The 19349-nt window shown below is 42.7% G+C and overlaps 4 protein-coding genes across 4 annotated transcripts; all 4 read right to left on the bottom strand.

The window, feature by feature from the left end:
• Positions 1-391: 391 nt before the first annotated feature.
• Positions 392-4186, bottom strand: LOC119739986 (monocarboxylate transporter 12-like). Its single transcript, XM_038215162.1, has 4 exons — positions 3733-4186; positions 3229-3369; positions 1682-2650; positions 392-1109 (listed from the first exon to the last, which is right to left on the bottom strand). Exons 1-4 carry the CDS (start codon positions 3953-3955, stop codon positions 958-960), a joined length of 1485 nt encoding a protein of 494 aa, XP_038071090.1. The 5' UTR covers positions 3956-4186; the 3' UTR covers positions 392-957.
• An 88-nt stretch (positions 4187-4274) lies between these two features.
• Positions 4275-10529, bottom strand: LOC119739987 (monocarboxylate transporter 13-like). Its single transcript, XM_038215163.1, has 4 exons — positions 10007-10529; positions 9176-9316; positions 7202-8161; positions 4275-5641 (listed from the first exon to the last, which is right to left on the bottom strand). The coding sequence occupies exons 1-4, from the start codon at positions 10227-10229 to the stop codon at positions 5490-5492; spliced, it is 1476 nt and encodes a 491-aa protein (XP_038071091.1). The 5' UTR covers positions 10230-10529; the 3' UTR covers positions 4275-5489.
• Positions 10530-10571: 42 nt separating this feature from the next.
• On the bottom strand, positions 10572-13142 carry LOC119739988 (monocarboxylate transporter 6-like). Its single transcript, XM_038215164.1, has 3 exons — positions 12509-13142; positions 12009-12149; positions 10572-11409 (listed from the first exon to the last, which is right to left on the bottom strand). The coding sequence occupies exons 1-3, from the start codon at positions 12729-12731 to the stop codon at positions 11276-11278; spliced, it is 498 nt and encodes a 165-aa protein (XP_038071092.1). The 5' UTR covers positions 12732-13142; the 3' UTR covers positions 10572-11275.
• Positions 13143-13229: 87 nt separating this feature from the next.
• On the bottom strand, positions 13230-19031 carry LOC119740081 (monocarboxylate transporter 7-like). Its single transcript, XM_038215283.1, has 4 exons — positions 18772-19031; positions 17941-18081; positions 15989-16948; positions 13230-14409 (listed from the first exon to the last, which is right to left on the bottom strand). Exons 1-4 carry the CDS (start codon positions 18992-18994, stop codon positions 14258-14260), a joined length of 1476 nt encoding a protein of 491 aa, XP_038071211.1. The 5' UTR covers positions 18995-19031; the 3' UTR covers positions 13230-14257.
• Positions 19032-19349: the final 318 nt, after the last annotated feature.

Consider the following 19349-nt stretch of genomic DNA (forward strand, 5'->3'; position numbering starts at 1 on the left):
TACATTGGGACCAATGGGTCTTTCCAATTACACCAGTCGTTTAAAAATTAAAATATAAATCTTACATTTCTTAACAGATCTTCTTAAATTGTTTGTTTTACACAATAAAGCTTCGTTGACGGAGTAAACCCAGTGGTGTAACTAAGGGGCGGGGCATGGGGTCTTCCCTCCCCTTCGAGACCTGTGGCCAACCCTGTCCTCAGGAATTTACGGGTGCTTTTTATTAATAAAAAAGGACTCCCCCTACTTCAGAGCGTGTGTCCCTCTACAGATAGGAATCTACACGCCACTCACTGAGTAGGTATTATGACAAGGAGCGGATCCAGGAATTTTTGCAGGGGGGGGGGAGGTTTCATCAGCAAAACATTTTCAAATGTAGACAGGTTTTTTTTGCTCTGGACACTTGGCCTTCGAAATCAATAGGTGGGGGGAGGCTCGTGCCATACTTTCAATGGGGGCGCTGTTCAAATCCGACGATTATAAACGCTATAATTATTACAGAATACTGTACAAATAGGCCTACCCCCTAACCAAGGTGGCTCTAACCGTATTTTGTGCACAGGTTGACGTTATTACAAATGTATTTTTTCAAATGTCATGAATTCTGATAAGCTAAGAGGACGCTTGAAACTTTTTTTCCAAAAGTTCTAGAAATATGCCTAAAGTATGACCAGCTTAAATGGTCATTTAATGGTCAGAGTTGGAATGATTTGTTAATAATATTTGAGTAAGATGTTTCTCGTTGGCTTGTGTTATTCGTTTTGTTTCTATTACTACAATTCGTAATCACATTACATTTCGTTTTCCAGTTCAAGTTTACCAAAAATGTGAATATGCAGTTCTGTAGTCTTGAGGTATTTTTAGAGACAGACTTGACAAACACATTGACCTTCAGGTACATGTATATAGATCTCGCATAAAAAAGTCTTAATTGATTATGCTTTAGCACTCCATCAGTTAGTTCACTTCATTGGTTTGATGATCCTTAATGCCTGGCTCGACTCGCTTCAGTACAGGAAAGAGAAACATCAGAATGCAGCAGATGAAGTCAACACCTGCCAACGCGTAGAACACCGTCTTGTAGCTGTTTGAAATATCAAACACCCAACCTGTGAGAGTGAAGAGAAAAAAAAAGCAATGACTGTAGTAAATCACTGCTGTAAGCTTTTCCATCAAACTAATCGCCCAAATACTCTGGCCAACAAAATGACTGTAAAAATCGTTTGGAAAAGTGCTAAATGTATAGAGATTATGCTGCAAGCATAAAAGCAGCCACTTGGAGCGTCACTCGGCCTGCACACATCGAGTAGGCATTATCGCACTTTACCAAGTTTTTACCGCGCGAAGGGGAGCATGCTCAACCTGTCACAGCTGAAAGGCAATTTTGACTTCAGCTTTCTCTCTTACATCTTTAATGTTGACGTAATTTCCCAACCAAAAACTGTAGAAAAATTATATTTTAAAAGGGGAGGGAATTCTGACAAAATGCAAAAGGCATCGTGACTTGCTGACTCGATCCGATCGTTATGAGAATTGTTCGCCGTGGCTTCGCTGGTCAGTCAAAATGCCTGGGCCCAGTCACGATAGCCTTGTCAAAAGCCTATCTCTCTGGGGCGAATAAACCTCAGCAGATAATCCTCTATGCCCCATTCAAATAGCTAAGCTGAGGAACTTGTATTACCTGCCGCTACTGGTCCAAACAGTCCTCCAAGGCCAACACAGATATAGTAGATACCTAGACACACGGAAAATCGTCTGCAACCAACATAGCGTCGTATCAGGACAATTGCAACCGCGTAAAAGACACCAGTAAACAGGCCCAGGAGGAAGGAAGCGACAGACAAACAAACGTAGTTATCAGCGTTGAGGAGGAGTACTGAGGCACCGGCCCCAGCCGCACAGATGGAGCAGACGATCTCAGCGGACAAGTTGTAACTAATGAGCAGCCCGTTGACAAGACGACCCAGCAAGCTACCGATGCCGTTCAGACTGAGCAAAAAGGCGGCACTAGAAAGCGCCACGCCGATACTCTCCGCGCGAGGAATGATGAACAGACCGGCTCCATAATAAGGAATCGCGGATATGAATGCTAGAAGACACAGCATGCTAAAGCGGTAGCTCTTCCGAAAAACGCCGAGTCCCAGTCCCGACCACATTTTCCGAATGGGATTGAGTTTCAATTTCCATGCACGGAAGCTGGTATTGTGAGTAGTAGATGAGACATTTGATTGGCCTTCTTCTATATTTGTGTGTGTCTCCGAATGGTTCATTGTAGCATCTGAATCGTCCGACGAACTTTCGCTTTCCAAAGCCATCTCAACTGCATCATTTGCGTGTACGATTTGAAAATCCACGTCTGTCCTCTCTGTGAGTTTATCAATTGATCTGTGATCCAGTCCTGATTTCCGATCTGTTCGAGGTTTCCGAAAGAGTGTGCCGAATACTACCATGTTTGCCACAATTGCGGAGGTAACTAGCAACGCCCCTCTTAAGCCAAAATAGTCAAGGAGAATCTGGATTAATGGCGGCGCTGCCATTTTCCCTGTACCACTGCCAGAGCACGCCAGGGCGTTGGCTGTAGTGTACCCGTTCTTGAAGTGTAGAGCAACAGCGACCAACGCAGTGTTCTTAGCCATTCCAAGACCAACGCCTGTAGAGTAGACGGAAACATTACATGTTTACAATGGTCAATGGCATCCCTCACGAAAATATAAGGTTGTTTTCAAGAACCTATTTCACAGGATATCGTCTGATAACACAGGATTCATGACTGGGATCTATTGAGTGGCAGGGGTTTATGTTGTAGTAAATCCATCACAAAGTGCGGTCACAAGGATTCCCAAGTCCAATAACGGGTCCGGCACAAGTAACAAGGGATGGGCAATTTCAAAGGAACGCCTTTGTAACAATTCATTTTAAGTTAATGTGTTGAATTTGGATTGGGTGACTTGTCAGGAGATCATTATGGACTGGGCTACAACACTGGTATTCGGTTGTATTTGGCACACGTGAACCGAGCTGGATGGATAGATCTGGTTGACTTCAAAGCGCTCTTATTGCTCAATAAATGGCAAAAAGGCATTATAGGCATCAATCCACTATCATCAACTTCCAGTTTAGTCCCTGTTGGACCGTTCAGGATTTTAATCTACAAGGTACAAGGTACAAGGTCGTTTGCTCAATGCTTGATCATCCTATTTTATATTTCGTCAAACATCTTTATCATACCTGTTACAACGGCTGTGAGGTACAACTGGGAGATGTTTTGCACCCAGACGCTGCCTAACATACCAAGCGTTGTCAACACTCCCCCGATAATACCGACCAGCTTGCAACCACAGCGTTGGATCATAACACCGCCAACAAACACTGAAACAAAATATCACATGAGAAAACATAACTAAAAAGGCAGTCAAGTTATATTATGCAGGCCATACACTAACGGCCGACGATTTATTTACAAATTTATAAAACAGGGAGAAATCAACAGACTCAATCAAGGGTTTGCCTTTCAATGATGCAATCTCATGACCACTGTAAAAACGCAATGCTTACCGAGGTCAAGACAACAAAAAAAACATTCATAGGCTTACACCGAGCTTGCTTGGTTTGCCGCGGCCAGCCGGTTCGAATCTGATGTATCCGGTATCCGGATGTATCCGGGGAACAATAGTCATCAATGGTTTCAACACAATGATGAAACACAATGATCGACACTGATTAAGCACTTACTACTGAAGCTGCAGACACAGGTCATGATACTGGAGATGGCCGCAGTCTCCTTGGCGTTCGTGTCAAATTCGCTCCTCCAGCTCAGATAGAAGACACTGCCAGAGCTCTGACAAAATGCAATCAGCGCCAGGCTCATGTGGGCGGCAACGACGACAACAATGCCCCATCGGCTCGGCTGATCCTGCACACGGGCAGCAACTGAGGTCTTGCCACTTCCTACCATACTGGTTCACTGGAAGGATATGGAGCCGGTCATTGTATTCATGACTTTTTATATTATTGTTCTTTTACACTCATTATCATTCATATGTTTGCTATGGACGGTGTTCACGAGATGTAAACAGTCATGGCCCTATGTGTACTTAAGACATTTTATCACGTAAATGATAAAACCATTATACTCACGGGGAAACATTGGTTTGGTGCCGATTGCAAATTTCCATGCTTGCCGTCTTATCATTATCTCATTGTTGCGTAACTGTTGCGTTCTTTGTTGATGTCTAGAGGACATTCTCTGCCTCCTGTGACCAGATTAGATGGTCATTAAATTCGCGAGCAGTTGGATGTATTTGTTGAAAAGTGAGTAAGCTGTTTCCCCGCCCCTTGGCTGATGTTGTTCGTTTTATTTTCTTCTAATATTCCAATTCCTATAAATCACAATTCATTTCGTTTTACAGTCATAAAGAGTTCACGACCAAATTAGTTCCAAGCATGGGGAAGGTCCTTTAGCTTAAGGTATCAAGGGCCGTCGTTGCAGAACTCTTTGTTTAATTGAACAACACGCTCTCACGTGATTGCTGGCACCATAATATTACTCGATGTTCTTGTATCTCACGTTAGATTTATCCATGTTAATTCTAAATATGAGTAGTTATGGGCAAAGTTCATTTCAAGGTACAAACTATTCAGGAAAAAAACATGCATCCACAACGTTTTCCATATAAAAGAATTAAATTTGGACAATGATGAGTAAGCTAAAGGAATTGATGCCCTTTACAAGTCTGCAAATTATGACGTCCTGTTATCTTATTTTTTTTATCGCACATTAGGTGAATGAAAGAAACTGAAGTCAGTATTCACATTGAAAGAATTAAAAGAAAAATATTTCAAACGCATCTGATCCGGAATCTCAGTCTGGTCTAAAAGTCTCAATTGTGACCTATTTGCAGTCAACTCGAGTCGACAACACATGAATAAAAGCATGTGTAAGCCAAACTAATGACTCGACTCCACTTTAAAAGTTAGGTGGGCTTTCATTAGAGTGCCACAAACTTTCCCGTCTCTGAATACTCTTGTCCTTATAAATTTTACCACAGGGGATCGACTGGCACAATGTCATAGTTAATTTGTTCATGTATTTTGTTAACAAATTATGGCCACTCATGATTTTATTTTTTTTTTACATGTAAAGACTAAACAAACATGACTCGCCACCGCTAGTATTACAAAGGCTGATATCCCTGCAGATTCAACACACACAAAAATGCTCTCTTTGTCAATAGTGCACTTCAATGGTCACCAAAAGTGGAATCCATGCAAAAGTGGTTTTTATATTCGTCATTCCAGCTCAGCATCTAAACTGGGAACCCATCTTTTCTCCACAAATCATCTCGAACTCTGCGTTAGTGAAGCCGGAAATTTCTGGCATCATGGATCTCATTGACCTTTGGTAAAAATAGTGATATTGCGGTATATAGTTCTCGCATACAAAGCTGTCTAATTGATTACACTTTTTTTTAGCACTCCATACAATTCAGTTAGTTCACTTCATTGGTTTGATGATCATCAATTCCTGGCTCGACTCGCTTCAGTACAGGAAAGAGAAACATCAGAATGCAGCAGATGAAGTCGACACCTGCCAACACGTAGAAGACCGTCTTGTAGCTGTATGAAATATCAAACACCCAACCTGTATGTGAGAATGAGGAAAACATCAATTTGAGCAGTAAACCACTGTTGCAAGGTTTTCCATCAAACTCATCTCCCAAAGGAGTTTCGCGCCTCAATTTTGATCAAACAAATCACCGTAAAAATCATTTGGAAAAGTGCTATATAGGATTTGAACTGGAGACACAAAGCTGCAAAGCCTTGGAATGCATTGAGCAAAGACTAAACATGCAGGCCGTGTGACGAAGTCACGAGGTGTTTTGATTTCGATTTATCTAGGTCGTTGTTGATTCATAAAATGCAATGCCATATACAGCGCGCCCCAAAATACCAGCAACTTTTTTTGCGAGGCTGTAGCGTCGCCGTGGAAACACGTACCGCTATTGTTTGTATATAATTGTTAAAGCTTGGAATCGTATCTTTATTCATGGTAAGTATTGGTTTGATTTTCAAAAGGGTTTTAAAATTATCCGTGTTGAAATAAAGGCATATCAAAAATAAACTCAACCGGTTTCAAGGAAAATCAATCGTGCGCATTTTTTCTACTATGTGGAAATGCTTCATCATGTTCACGATGTGACGATCTCGTCTTCTACAGTCATGTGTTTCCTTTTACTTTCAAGAAGAATACACAATGAATAAATACACAATATTGTTCTTCGTTTAAAGTTCAAAGTATTTGTAATATAAATGAAGTTATTTTTGTTGTTATTTCAACAGCTTGTTGACTCGAGTTTGCATCTGCTGTACCGCATCATCGATTGCCCTTAAAATACCTTTATTTGAACACGAATAATTTTAAAAGGCTTTTAAATATGAAACCAATACTCGCCAGGGATGCAGTTGAGATTGCAGCTTAAAATTATATACAAATATTGGCGGTACGTGTTTCCGCGCCGACGCTAGAGCCTCGCAAATATAAGTTGCGGGTATTTTGGGACGCGCTGGAAATTATGTATACTTTAAATATCATGCAAATAGTTTGCCCACAAGAAATATGTGCATGTGCGCTAACAAAACACTTGGCGGCTTTGCCAGGGGAAACTGACTGCAAGCATAAAATCAGCAATGGGAGCGTAGAATGATTAAAAAAATGCACGTCACTGCGCACACATCGCGTCGCCTTTAGTTTTGACCGCGCGCACAGGTGTTATGACCAGTAATGTAATAATTGAACAATAATGTAATATCGACCAGTAAATGTAATAAAACTTGACCAGCAATGTAATATCGCACCTGTCACACAGCTGAAAGGCCATCTTGACTTCAGACTTTTTTGCTTCTTTAGTGCTGACATAGTTTCCCAACGAAGACGTGAAAAAAAATATTTAAAATGGGGCCTGGGAGAAATTATGACCAACTGAGAAAGACATCGGTACAATGGTCACTCATTTCGAGAGTTTTTCGCTTAATTCGCGCCGTGGCTTCGCTGGTCAGTCGAAATGCCTGGCGCTCTGCCAGGATGGCCTTGTCAAAAACCTATAGTCAAGATGGCCTTGTCAAAAACTCTCTGCGCCGCTTGAACTTCAGCAGATATTTCTCTAAACCCCATTCAAATATCATCTCTGAGGTCCTTTTTTACCTGCTGCTACTGGTCCAAACAATCCTCCAGCGCCAACAAAGGCGTAGTAGATACCTAGACAAACGGAAAATCGTTTGCAACCAACATAGCGTCGTATCAGGACAATTGCAACCGCGTAAAAGACACCAGTAAACAAGCCCAGGAGGAAGGAAGCGACAGACAAACAAACGTAGTTATCAGCGTTGAGGAGGAGTACTGAGACACCTGCCCCAGCCGCACAGATGGAGCAGACGATCTCAGCAGACAACTTGCAACTGATGAACAGTCCGTTGACAAGACGACCCAGCAAGCCACCGATGCCGTTCAGACTGAGCAAAAAGGCGGCACTAGAGAGCGCCACGCCAATACTCTCCGCGCGGGGAATGATGAACAGATCGGCTCCAAAATAAGGAATCGTGGATATGAATGCAAGAAGACACAGCAGGCTAAAGCGGTAGCTCTTCCGAAAAACGCTGAGTCCCAGCCGCGACCACATTTTCCGAATGGGATTGAGTTTCAATTTCGATGCATGGCGGCTGATATTGTGAGTAGTGTAGACATTTGATTGGCCTTCTTCGGCATGTGTCTCATGGTTCACCGTAGCATCCGAATCGTCCGATGTACCATCGCTTTCCGAAGCCATCTCAGCTAAACCATTTGCATGTACGGTTTGAAAATCCGCCTCCTGCCTCTCCGTGAGTTGATCAATAATTGCTCTGTGATCCGGTCCTGATTTCCAATCTGTGCGAGGTTTCCGAAAAAGTGCGCTGAATACTACGATGTTTGCCATGATTGCGGAGACAATCAGCACCGCCCCTCTTAAGCCGAAACTGTCCAAGACAAGCTGGATTAATGGCGGCGCTGCCATCTTCCCCGTACCGCAACCAGAGTAAGCAAGAGCGTTGGCTGTCTTGTATCCCTTCTTGAAGTGCAGGGCAACTGCGACCAGGGCGGTGTTCGTAGTGATTCCAAGACCAACACCTGTATAGAGTAGACGGAAACAGTACATGTTTGCCAGTGTCAATAACCTCCTCCTGCACCACCAAAAACTGAAGGCTAGATCATAAGGTCTTTTAAAGAACCTATTTCTCTGGATATCTTCTGTTAACACAGGGTATAATATAATGAATGGAGTATTCATTTTGAAAGCTTTGGAATCGATTCAGCACACATGAATCGAGCTATGGATAGATAGGTCAGGTTGACTCTAAATCGCTCTTATGAATCAATGAATGTCAATATAATAAATACCTTGGAGAGTTGATAGCTTCTGATTGAGACTGGATCACGTGGGGTGCATTAAAATGTGATATAAAGACTGGCTTCAAAAACGAGCATCATGCAAGCCAATGGTTGGCCAAATGTTCAACAGTCCTATGGTAGCTTGTAACAGTATACAGCAGTGCACATGCGCTCAACCACGGTGTGAAGAGTTATATATACGCGCGCGTATGCAACACAGTTGCCATGGGTGCGTGAAATAAGTCTTCACACAACATGTTCGTACTGCGGATGTTTACGACGAAAACGTGGATCGGCGATATATTTCCTGTAAACACGTCGCCCACGGACATATTTACTTTTTCTTAACCAAGCATCTTGTAATTCTACACGCAAGGAATATGTAAACGAAATTCCAGCTTCCTCTGTAAGGTGAAAATATGAAAAACAATTGTTGTAATTTGTTTCGCTATGACAGAGGAAGTGCATACCCTGGAAATATCGCCGAAAGAAAAATCACAAAATGCGTGCATTTTTTATTTCGCCGAAACTTATGGAATAACATTGTGAGGACCCATTCTTCACTGCATGATAATGACCGAGCTGGGGAATGGCCGAGGTTAAAGGACGTAGCCGAAGGTCCTTTCACAACGGCCATCCCAAACCCGGTCATTATCACGCAGTGATGAATGGGTCCTTCAACCATTATTCCCTTAATAAAGGTTGCTTGATCAATAGTTGATCATCCTATTTTGTCAAACATCTGGATCATACCTGCTACAACGGCTGTGAGGTACAACTGGGAGATAGTTTGCACCCAGACGCTGCCTAACATACCAAGCGTTGTCAACACTCCTCCTGTAATACCGACCAGCTTGCAACCACAGCGTTGGATCAACACACCGGCAAAAAACACTGCAATAAAATAATCACATGAGAAGAACTAAAAGGCAGTCAAATTATATTATGCAGGTTATACAGTAACGGCCCACGATTTACCTTAAAAAATATATAAAACCGAAAAGATTCAACAGACTCAATCTAGGCTTTTGCCTTTTCATGATGTAATATCATGACCACTGTATGATGACCGAGGCCAAGAGCTCGCAAGAAAAAAACCATTTTGGTTCCAAACAGTGCGACCCTTATGTCGCAACTCTCTCTATATACGGCTCTGGGGCTTACATTGGAGGGACTTTAGTCTTGATCAAGGCTGTCAAGCTTGTTCCCCAAACGAGCTAATTCCCGCTACCGCACACCGTACAGCGCCGCGCACAGAGATCAGTGGCTGTACTACCGTTAGCCTTAACAACTGTTGCTTGTGATTGGTCTGCACGTACATACGTACACCCCACTCACATCCGTAAACATCCGCACGGTAAGTCGAGGCGGATGACAGCCTTGACGCAACCGTGGCGAATTTCTTAAGTGTTTCTTTACATTTTCGGCCGAATTCGGCCGAGAATTTCTGATTCGTATATAACACGATCTCCAATCAAAGTCCGTTAACTTTGACCCGAGACATACATATTCATGTTAGCCGGCAAATTACTGTATACCATCAACAGTTTCAACACAATGATGAAACACCGAGTTTGCACTTACTACTGAAGCAGGAGACAGAGGTCATGATACTGGAGATGGCCGCAGTCTCCTTAGCGTTTGTGTCAAACTCGCTCCTCCAGTTCAGATAGAAGACACTGCAAGTACGCAGACAACTTTCCACCAGCGCCAAGTTCATGTGGGCGGCAACGACGACAATAATGCCCCATCGGCTCGGCTGGTCCTGCACACGGGCCCCAACTGAGGTCCTGCCACTTCCTGCCATACTGGTTCGTTGGTGGCATATGGGAGCCGATCATTTTATGCATTACTTTTTTTATATTTTGGTTCATTGCAATCATGATAATTTATCTTTGCTGTGGACCCCGTGCAGGTCACGGTCAAAGGCGATTGTGTACAAATATTGAGTGGTTCAGAGTGAAATTCATATAAATAATTCGATTGTTTGACCTTTTCATAATATTGGCCCAAGACGATAGTGATCGATAGTGGATGGTGCATAGTGCCCCTCTATTAGCACAACAATTAGACCTGTGGGCCTACTCGCACTAACGTATTGGCCGTTTCGTGGATATAGAGACAAAAAAAACACTGTAAATGTGTATACCTTTATAGTTGCGGCGTAGAATATCAGAAAGTCGAGGAAGGGCGGGCCAGGCTAATCGTCAGACGGCGCTGCCGTTGATTTCCTTTCAAATCGTCAGACCTGTCGTGCGATGGCCGATGGTGAACGACGTGCCATAGACATGTGTACAAAACTTTAATGTGACCTTACCCAATTTTACCTTATCCGACCCAAACAAATTTTGGTATGTTTACGTTTTGGACCAACAGCAATCGATTAAGCCAATTTGCGACGCTAAAATTATTTGGCTAGCTAGTTCTTTTGCGTTATGCCGTGTCGCCCTAATTATTTGGCTATCTAGTACTTTTGTGTTAATAAGTCGGTCGCCCTAATGGGATCGAGTTTCAATTTCCATGCACGGAAGCTGGTATTGTGAGTAGTAGATGAGACATTTCATTGGCCTTCTTCTATATTTGTGTGTGTCTCTGAATGGTTCATTGTAGCATCTGAATCGTCCGACGAACTATGGCTTTCCAAAGCCATCTCAACTGCATCATTTGCGTGTACGATTTGAAAATCCACGTCTGTCCTCTCTGTGAGTTTATCAATTGATCTGTGATCCAGTTCTGATTTCCGATCTGTTCGAGGTTTCCGAAAGAGTGTGCCGAATACTACCATGTTTGCCACAATTGCGGAGGTAACTAGCAACGCCCCTCTTAAGCCAAAATAGTCAAGGAGAAGCTGGATTAATGGCGGCGCTGCCATTTTCCCTGTACCACTACCAGAGCACGCCAGGGCGTTGGCTGTAGTGTATCCATTCTTGAAGTGTAGAGCGACAGCGACCAACGCAGTGTTCTTAGCCATATTCCAAGACCAACGCCTGTAGAGTAGACGGAAACATTACATGTTTACAATGGTCAATGACATCCCTCACGAAAATTTAAGGTCGTTTTCAAGAACCTTGTTCACAGGATATCGTCTGATAACACAGGATACATGACTGGGATCTATTGAGTGGCAGGGGTTTATGTTGTAGTAAATCCATCACAAAGTGCGGTCACAAGGATTCCCAAGTCCAATAACGGGTCCGGCACAAGTAACAAGGGATGGGCAATTTCAAAGGAACGCCTTTGTAACAATTCATTTTAAGTTAATGCATTGAACTTGGATTGGGTGACTTGTCAGGAGATCATTATGGACTAGGCTACAACACTGGTATTCGGGTGTATTTGGCACACGTGAACCGAGCTGGATGGATAGATCTGGTTGACTTCAAAGCGCTCTTATTGCTCAATAAATGGCAAAAAGGCATTATAGGCATCAATCCACTCTCGTCAACTTCCAGTTTAGTCCCTGGTGCACCAGGGACTAAACCATGGTGGCCCGTTCAGGATTTTAATCTACAAGTACAAGGTACAAGGTCGTTTGCTCAATGCTTGATCATCCTATTATATATTTCGTCAAACATCTTTATCTTACCTGTTACAACGGCTGTGAGGTACAACTGGGAGATGTTTTGCACCCAGACGCTGTCTAACATACCAAGCGTTGTCAACACTCCTCCTATAATACCGACCAGCTTGCAACCACAGCGTTGGGTCATAACACCGCCAACAAACACTGAAACAAAATATCACATGAGAAAACATAACTAAAAGGCAGTCAAATTATATTATGCAGGCCATACAGTAACGGCCGACGATTTATTTACAAATTTATAAAACGGGGAGAAATCAACAGACTCAATCAAGGGTTTGCCTTTCAATGACGCAATCTCATGACCACTGTAAAAACGCAATGCTCACCGAGGTCAAGACTAAAAAAACATTCATAAGCTTACACCGAGCTTGCTTGGTTTGCCGCGGCCAGCCGGTTCGAATCTGATGTATCCGGTATCCGGATGTATCCGGGGAACAATAGTCATCAATGGTTTCAACACAATGATGCAACGCAATGATCGACACTGATTAAGCACTTACTACTGAAGCTGCAGACACAGGTCATGATACTGGAGATGGCCGCAGTCTCCTTGGCGTTCGTGTCAAATTCGCTCCTCCAGCTCAGATAGAAGACACTGCCAGAGCTCTGACAAAATGCAATCAGCGCCAGGCTCATGTGGGCGGCAACGACGACAACAATGCCCCATCGGCTCGGCTGATCCTGCACACGGGCAGCAACTGAGGTCTTGCCACTTCCTACCATACTGGTTCACTGGAAGGATATGGAGCCGGTCATTGTATTCATGACTTTTTATATTATTGTTCTTTTACACTCATTATCATTCATATGTTTGCTATGGACGGTGTTCACGAGATGTAAACAGTCATGGCCCAATGTGTACTTAAGACATTTTATCACGTAAATGATAAAACCATTATACTCACGGGGAAACATTGGTTTGGTGCCGATTGCAAATGTCCATGCTTGCCGTCTTATCATATCTCATTGTTGCGTCATTGTTGCGTTCTTTGTTGATGTCTAGAGGACATTCTCTGCCTAATGTGACCAGATTAAATGGTCATTAAATTCGCGAGCAGTTGGATTTATTTGTTGAAAAGTGAGTAAGCTGTTTCCCCTTGGCTGGTGTTATTCGTTTTATTTTCTTCTAATATTCCAATTCCTAATCACAATTCATCTCGTTTTACAGTCATGATGATTTCACGACCAAATTAGTTCCAAGCATGGGGAAGGTCCTTTAGCTTCAGGTATCAAGGGCCGTCGTTGCAGAACTCTCTGTTTAATTGAACAACACGCTCTCACGTGATTGCTAGCACCATATTGTTATTACTCGATGTTCTTGTATCTCACGTTAGATTTATCCATGTGTCTAAATATGAGTAGTTATGGGCAGTTCATTTCAAGGTACAAACTATTGAGGAAAAAAACATGCATCCACAACGTTTTTAATATAGGCCTAAAAGAATTAAATTTGGACAATGATGAGTAAGCTATAGGAATTGATGACCTTTACAAGTCTGCAAATAAGGGCGTCCTGGTTATCCTATTTTTTTCTCAAATTAGGTGAAAGAAAGAAACTGAAGTCAGTATTCACACTGAAAGAATTGAAAGAAAAATATTTCGAACGCATCTGATCCGGAATCTCAGTCTGATCTAAAAGTCTCAATTATGACCTATTTGCAGTCAACTCGAGTCGACAACACATTAATAAAAGCACGTGTAAACCAAACTAATGACTCGACTCCACTTTAAAAGTTAAGTGGGCTTTCATTAGAGCGCCACAAACTTTCCCGTCTCTGAATACTCTTGTCCTTATAAATTTTACCACAGGGGATAGACTGACACAATGTCATAGTTAGTTTGTTCATGTACTTTGTTAACAAATTATGGCCACTCATGATTTTATTTTTTTTACATGTAAAGACTAAACAAACATGACTCGCCACCGCTAGTATTACAAAGGCTGATATCCCTGCAGATTCAACACACACAAAAATGCTCTCTTTGTCAATAGTGCTCTTCAATGGTCACCAAAAGTGGAATCCATTCAAAAGTGGTTTTTATATTCATCATTCCAGCTCAGCATTCTAAACTGGGAACCCATCTTTTCTCCACAAATCATCTCGAACTCTGCGTTAGTGAAGCCGGAAATTTCTGGCATCATGGAACTCATTGACCTTTGGTAAAAATAGTGATATTGCGGTATATAGTTCTCGCATACAAAGCTGTCTAATTGATTACACTTTTTTTTAGCACTCCATACAATTCAGTTAGTTCACTTCATTGGTTTGATGATCATCAATTCCTGGCTCGACTCGCTTCAGTACAGGAAAGAGAAACATCAGAATGCAGCAGATGAAGTCGACACCTGCCAACACGTAGAAGACCGTCTTGTAGCTGTATGAAATATCAAACACCCAACCTGTATGTGAGAATGAGGAAAACATCAATTTGAGCAGTAAACCACTGTTGCAAGGTTTTCCATCAAACTCATCTCCCAAAGGAGTTTCGTGCCTCAATTTTGATCAAACAAATCACCGTAAAAATCATTTGGAAAAGTACTATATAGGATTTGAACTGGAGACACAAAGCTGCAAAGCCTTGGAATGCATTGAGCAAAGACTAAACATGCAGGCCGAGTGACGAAGTCACGAGGTGTTTTGATTTCGATTTATCTAGGTCGTTGTTGATTCATAAAATGCAATGCCATATACAGCGCGCCCCAAAATACCAGGAACTTTTTTTGCGAGGCTGTAGCGTCGCCGTGGAAACACGTACCGCTATTGTTTGTATATAATTGTTAAAGCTTGGAATCTTATCTTTATTCATGGTAAGTATTGGTTTGATTTTCAAAAGGGTTTTGAAATTATCCGTGTTGAAATTAAGGCATGTCAAAAACAAACTCAACCGGTTTCAAGAAAAATCAATCGTGCGCATTTTTTTCTAATGTGGAAATGCTTCATCATGTTCACGATGTGACGATCTCGTCTTCTACAATCATGTGTTTCCTTTTACTTTCGATCCAAGAAGAATACACAATGAATAAATACACAATATTGTTCTTCGTTTAAAGTTCAATGTATTTGTAATATAAATGAACTTATTTTTGTTGTTATTTCAACAGCTTGTTGACTCGAGTTTGCATCTGCTGTACCGCATCATCGATTGCCCTTAAAATACCTTTATTTGAACACGAACAATTTTAAAAGGCTTTTAAATATAAAACCAATACTCGCCAGGGATGCAGTTGAGATTGCAGCTTAAAATAGTATACAAATATTGGTGGTACGTGTTTCCGCGCCGACGCTAGAGCCTCGCCAATATAAGTTGCGGGTATTTTGGGACGCGCTGGAAATATATATATACTTCAAATATCATGCAAATAGTTTGCCCACAAGAAATATGTGCATGTGCGCTAACAAAACACTTGGCGGCTTTGCCAGGGGAAACTGACTGCAAGCATAAAATCAGCAACTGTTATGGGAGCGTCGAATGATTAAAAATGCATGTCACTGCACACATCGCGTCGCCTTTATTGTACTTCGCCAAGTTTTGACCGCGCGCACAGGTGTTATGACCAGTAATGTAATAATTGAACAATAATGTAATATCAACCAGTAAATGTAATAAAACTTGACCAGCAATGTAATATCGCACCTGTCACACAGCTGAAAGGCCATCTTGACTTCAGACTTTTTTGCTTCTTTAGTGCTGACATAGATTCCCAACGAAGACGTTAAAAAAATATTTAAAATGGGGCCTGGGAGAAATTATGACCGACTGCGAAAGACATCGGTACAATGGTCACTCGTTACGAGCGTTCTTCTTCTTAATTCGCGCCGTGGCTTCGCTGATCATGTCAGTCGAAATGCCTGGCGCTCTGCCAGGATGGCCTTGTCAAAAACCTATAGTCAAGATGGCCTTGTCAAAAACCTATCTCTCTGCGCTGCTTGAACTTCTCTAAACCCCATTCAAATATCATCCCTTAGGTCCTTTTTTACCTGCTGCTACTGGTCCAAACAATCCTCCAGCGCCAACAAAGGCGTAGTAGATACCTAGACAAACGGAAAACCGTCTGCAACCAACATAGCGTCGTATCAGGACAATTGCAACCGCGTAAAAGACACCAGTAAACAGGCCCAGGAGGAAGGAAGCGACAGACAAACAAACGTAGTTATCAGCGTTGAGGAGAAGTATTGACGCACCGGTCCCAGCCGCACAGATGGAGCAGACAATCTCAGCAGACAACTTGCAACTGATGAACAGTCCGTTGACAAGACGACCCAGCAAGCCACCGATGCCGTTCATACTGAGCAAAAAGGCGGCACTAGAGAGCGCCACGCCAATACTCTCCGCGCGGGGAATGATGAACAGATCGGCTCCAAAATAAGGAATCGTGGATATGAATGCAAGAAGACACAGCAGGCTAAAGCGGTAGCTCTTCCGAAAAACGCTGAGTCCCAGCCGCGACCACATTTTCCGAATGGGATTGAGTTTGAATTTCGATGCATGGCGGCTGATATTGTGAGTAGTGTAGACATTTGATTTGCCTTCTTCGGCATGTGTCTCATGGTTCACCGTAGCATCCGAATCGTCCGATGTACCATCGCTTTCCGAAGCCGTCTCAGCTAAACCATTTGCATGTACAGTTTGAAAATCCGCCTCCTGCCTCTCTGTGAGTTGATCAATAATTGCTCTGTGATCCGGTCCTGATTTCCAATCTGTGCGAGGTTTCCGAAAAAGTGCGCTGAATACTACGATGTTTGCCATGATCGCGGAGACAATCAGCACCGCCCCTCTTAAGCCGAAACTGTCCATGACAAGCTGGATTAAGGGCGGCGCTGCCATCTTCCCCGTACCGCAACCAGAGTAGGCAAGAGCGTTGGCTGTCTTGTATCCCTTCTTGAAGTGCAGGGCAACTGCGACCAGGGCGGTGTTCGTAGTGATTCCAAGACCAACACCTGTATAGAGTAGACGGAAACAGTACATGTTTGCCAGTGTCAATAACCTCCTCCTGCACCACCAAAAACTGAAGGCTAGATTATAAGTTCTTTTAAAGAACCTATTTCTCTGGATATCTTCTGTTAACACAGGGTATAATATAATGAATGGAGTATTCATTTTGAAAGCTTTGGAATCGATTCAGCACACATGAATCGAGCTATGGATAGATAGGTCAGATTGACTCTAAATCGCTCTTACGAATCAATGAATGTCAATTAGGCCTAATAAATACCTTGGAGAGTTGATAGCTTCTGATTGAGACTGGATCACGTGGGGTGCATTAAAATGTGATATAAAGACTGGCTTCAAAAACAAGCATCATGCAAGCCAATGGTTGGCCAAAATGTTCAACAGTCCTATGGTAGCTTGTAACAGTATACAGCAGTGCACATGCGCTCAGCCACGGTGTGAAGAGTTATATATACGCGCGCGAATGCAACACAGTTGCCATGTTCGTACTGCGGATGTTTACGACGAAAACGTGGATCGGCGATTTATTTTCTGTAAACACGTCGCCCACGGACATATTTACTTTTTTTCTTAACCAAGCATCTTGTAATTCTAGACGCAAGGAATATGTAAACGGAATTCCAGCTTCCTCTGTAAGGTGAAAATATGAAAAACAATTGTTGTAATTTGTTTCGCTATGACAGAGGAAGTGCATACCCTGGAAATATCGCCGAAAGAAAAATCACAAAATGCGTGCATTTTTTATTTCGCCGAAACTTATGGAATAACATTGTGAGGACCCATTCTTCACTGCATGATAATGACCGAGCTGGGGAATGGCCGAGGTTAAAGGACGGAGCCGAAGGTCCTTTCACAACGGCCATCCTAAACCCGGTCATTATCACGCAGTGATGAATGGGTCCTTCAACCATTATTCCCTTAATAAAGGTTGCTTGATCAATAGTTGATCATCCTATTTTGTCAAACATCTGGATCATACCTGCTACAACGGCTGTGAGGTATAACTGGGAGATAGTTTGCACCCAGACGCTGCCTAACATACCAAGCGTTGTCAACACTCCTCCTATAATACCGACCAGCTTGCAACCACAGCGTTGGATCAACACACCGGCAAAAAACACTGCAATAAAATAATCACATGAGAAGAACTAAAAGGCAGTCAAATTATATTATGCAGGTTATACAGTAACGGCCCACGATTTACCTTAAAAAATATATAAAACCGAAAAGATTCAACAGACTCAATCTAGGCTTTTGCCTTTTCATGATGTAATATCATGACCACTGTATGATGACCGAGGCCAAGAGCTCGCAAGAAAAAAACCATTTTGGTTCCAAACAGTGCGACCCTTATGTCGCAACTCTCTCTATATACGGCTCTGGGGCTTACATTGGAGGGATTTTAGTCTTGATCAAGGCTGTCAAGCTTGTTCCCCAAACGAGCTAATTCCCGCTACCGCACACCGTACAGCGCCGCGCACAGAGATCAGTGGCTGTACTACCGTTAGCCTTAACAACTGTTGCTTGTGATTGGTCTGCACGTACATACGTACACCCCACTCACATCCGTAAACATCCGCACGGTAAGTCGAGGCGGATGACAGCCTTGACGCAACCGTGGCGAATTTCTTAAGTGTTTCTTTACATTTTCGGCCGAATTCGGCCGAGAATTTCTGATTCGTATATAACACGATCTCCAATCAAAGTCCGTTAACTTTGACCCGAGACATACATATTCATGTTAGCCGGCAAATTACTGTATACCATCAACAGTTTCAACACAATGATGAAACACCGAGTTTGCACTTACTACTGAAGCAGGAGACAGAGGTCATGATACTGGAGATGGCCGCAGTCTCCTTAGCGTTTGTGTCAAACTCGCTCTTCCAGTTCAGATAGAAGACACTGCAAGTACGCAGACAACCTTCCATCAGCGCCAAGTTCATGTGGGCGGCAACGACGACAATAATGCCCCATCGGCTCGGCTGGTCCTGCACACGGGCCCCAACTGAGGTCCTGCCACTTCCTGCCATACTGGTTCGTTGGTGGCATATGGGAGCCGATCATTATATGCATTACTTTTTTCTATTTTGGTTCATTGCAATCATGATAATTTATCTTTGCTGTGGACTCTGTTCAGGAAATGTAAATAGTCATTGTCGAAGGCAATTGTGTACAATATTGAGTGGTTCAGAGTGAAATTCATATAAATAATTCGATTGTTTGACCTTTTCATAATATTGGCCCAAGACGATAGTGGATGGTGCATAGTGCCCCTCTATTAGCACAACAATAAGACCAGCGGGCCTACTCGCACTAACGTCTTGGCCGTTTCGTGGACATAGAGACAAAAAACTGTAAATTTGTTTACCTTTAGTTGCGGCGTAG

This window comes from Patiria miniata, unplaced genomic scaffold (assembly GCF_015706575.1).
Source record: "Patiria miniata isolate m_02_andy unplaced genomic scaffold, ASM1570657v1 HiC_scaffold_4, whole genome shotgun sequence".
Classification (NCBI taxonomy): domain Eukaryota; kingdom Metazoa; phylum Echinodermata; class Asteroidea; order Valvatida; family Asterinidae; genus Patiria; species Patiria miniata.

What these genes read in the sequence shown, in the direction of transcription:
- LOC119739986 (XM_038215162.1), bottom strand. Translation starts at nt 3,955, where the DNA reads ATGGTAGGAAGTGGCAAGACCTCAGTTGCTGCCCGTGTGCAGGATCAG. An exon ending in CCTCACAGCCGTTGTAACAG is followed by an intron (nt 2,651 to 3,228) that starts GTATGATAAAGA and finishes TCTACTCTACAG; the next exon opens with GCGTTGGTCTTGGAATGGCT. An exon ending in GTTTGGACCAGTAGCGGCAG is followed by an intron (nt 1,110 to 1,681) that starts GTAATACAAGTT and finishes TCACTCTCACAG; the next exon opens with GTTGGGTGTTTGATATTTCA.
- LOC119739987 (XM_038215163.1), bottom strand. Translation starts at nt 10,229, where the DNA reads ATGGCAGGAAGTGGCAGGACCTCAGTTGGGGCCCGTGTGCAGGACCAG. An exon ending in CTCTGTCTCCTGCTTCAGTA is followed by an intron (nt 9,317 to 10,006) that starts GTAAGTGCAAAC and finishes ATTTTATTGCAG; the next exon opens with TGTTTTTTGCCGGTGTGTTG. An exon ending in CCTCACAGCCGTTGTAGCAG is followed by an intron (nt 8,162 to 9,175) that starts GTATGATCCAGA and finishes TACTCTATACAG; the next exon opens with GTGTTGGTCTTGGAATCACT.
- LOC119739988 (XM_038215164.1), bottom strand. Translation starts at nt 12,731, where the DNA reads ATGGTAGGAAGTGGCAAGACCTCAGTTGCTGCCCGTGTGCAGGATCAG. An exon ending in CTGTGTCTGCAGCTTCAGTA is followed by an intron (nt 12,150 to 12,508) that starts GTAAGTGCTTAA and finishes ATTTTGTTTCAG; the next exon opens with TGTTTGTTGGCGGTGTTATG. An exon ending in CCTCACAGCCGTTGTAACAG is followed by an intron (nt 11,410 to 12,008) that starts GTAAGATAAAGA and finishes TCTACTCTACAG; the next exon opens with GCGTTGGTCTTGGAATATGG.
- LOC119740081 (XM_038215283.1), bottom strand. Translation starts at nt 18,994, where the DNA reads ATGGCAGGAAGTGGCAGGACCTCAGTTGGGGCCCGTGTGCAGGACCAG. An exon ending in CCTCACAGCCGTTGTAGCAG is followed by an intron (nt 16,949 to 17,940) that starts GTATGATCCAGA and finishes TACTCTATACAG; the next exon opens with GTGTTGGTCTTGGAATCACT. An exon ending in GTTTGGACCAGTAGCAGCAG is followed by an intron (nt 14,410 to 15,988) that starts GTAAAAAAGGAC and finishes TCTCACATACAG; the next exon opens with GTTGGGTGTTTGATATTTCA.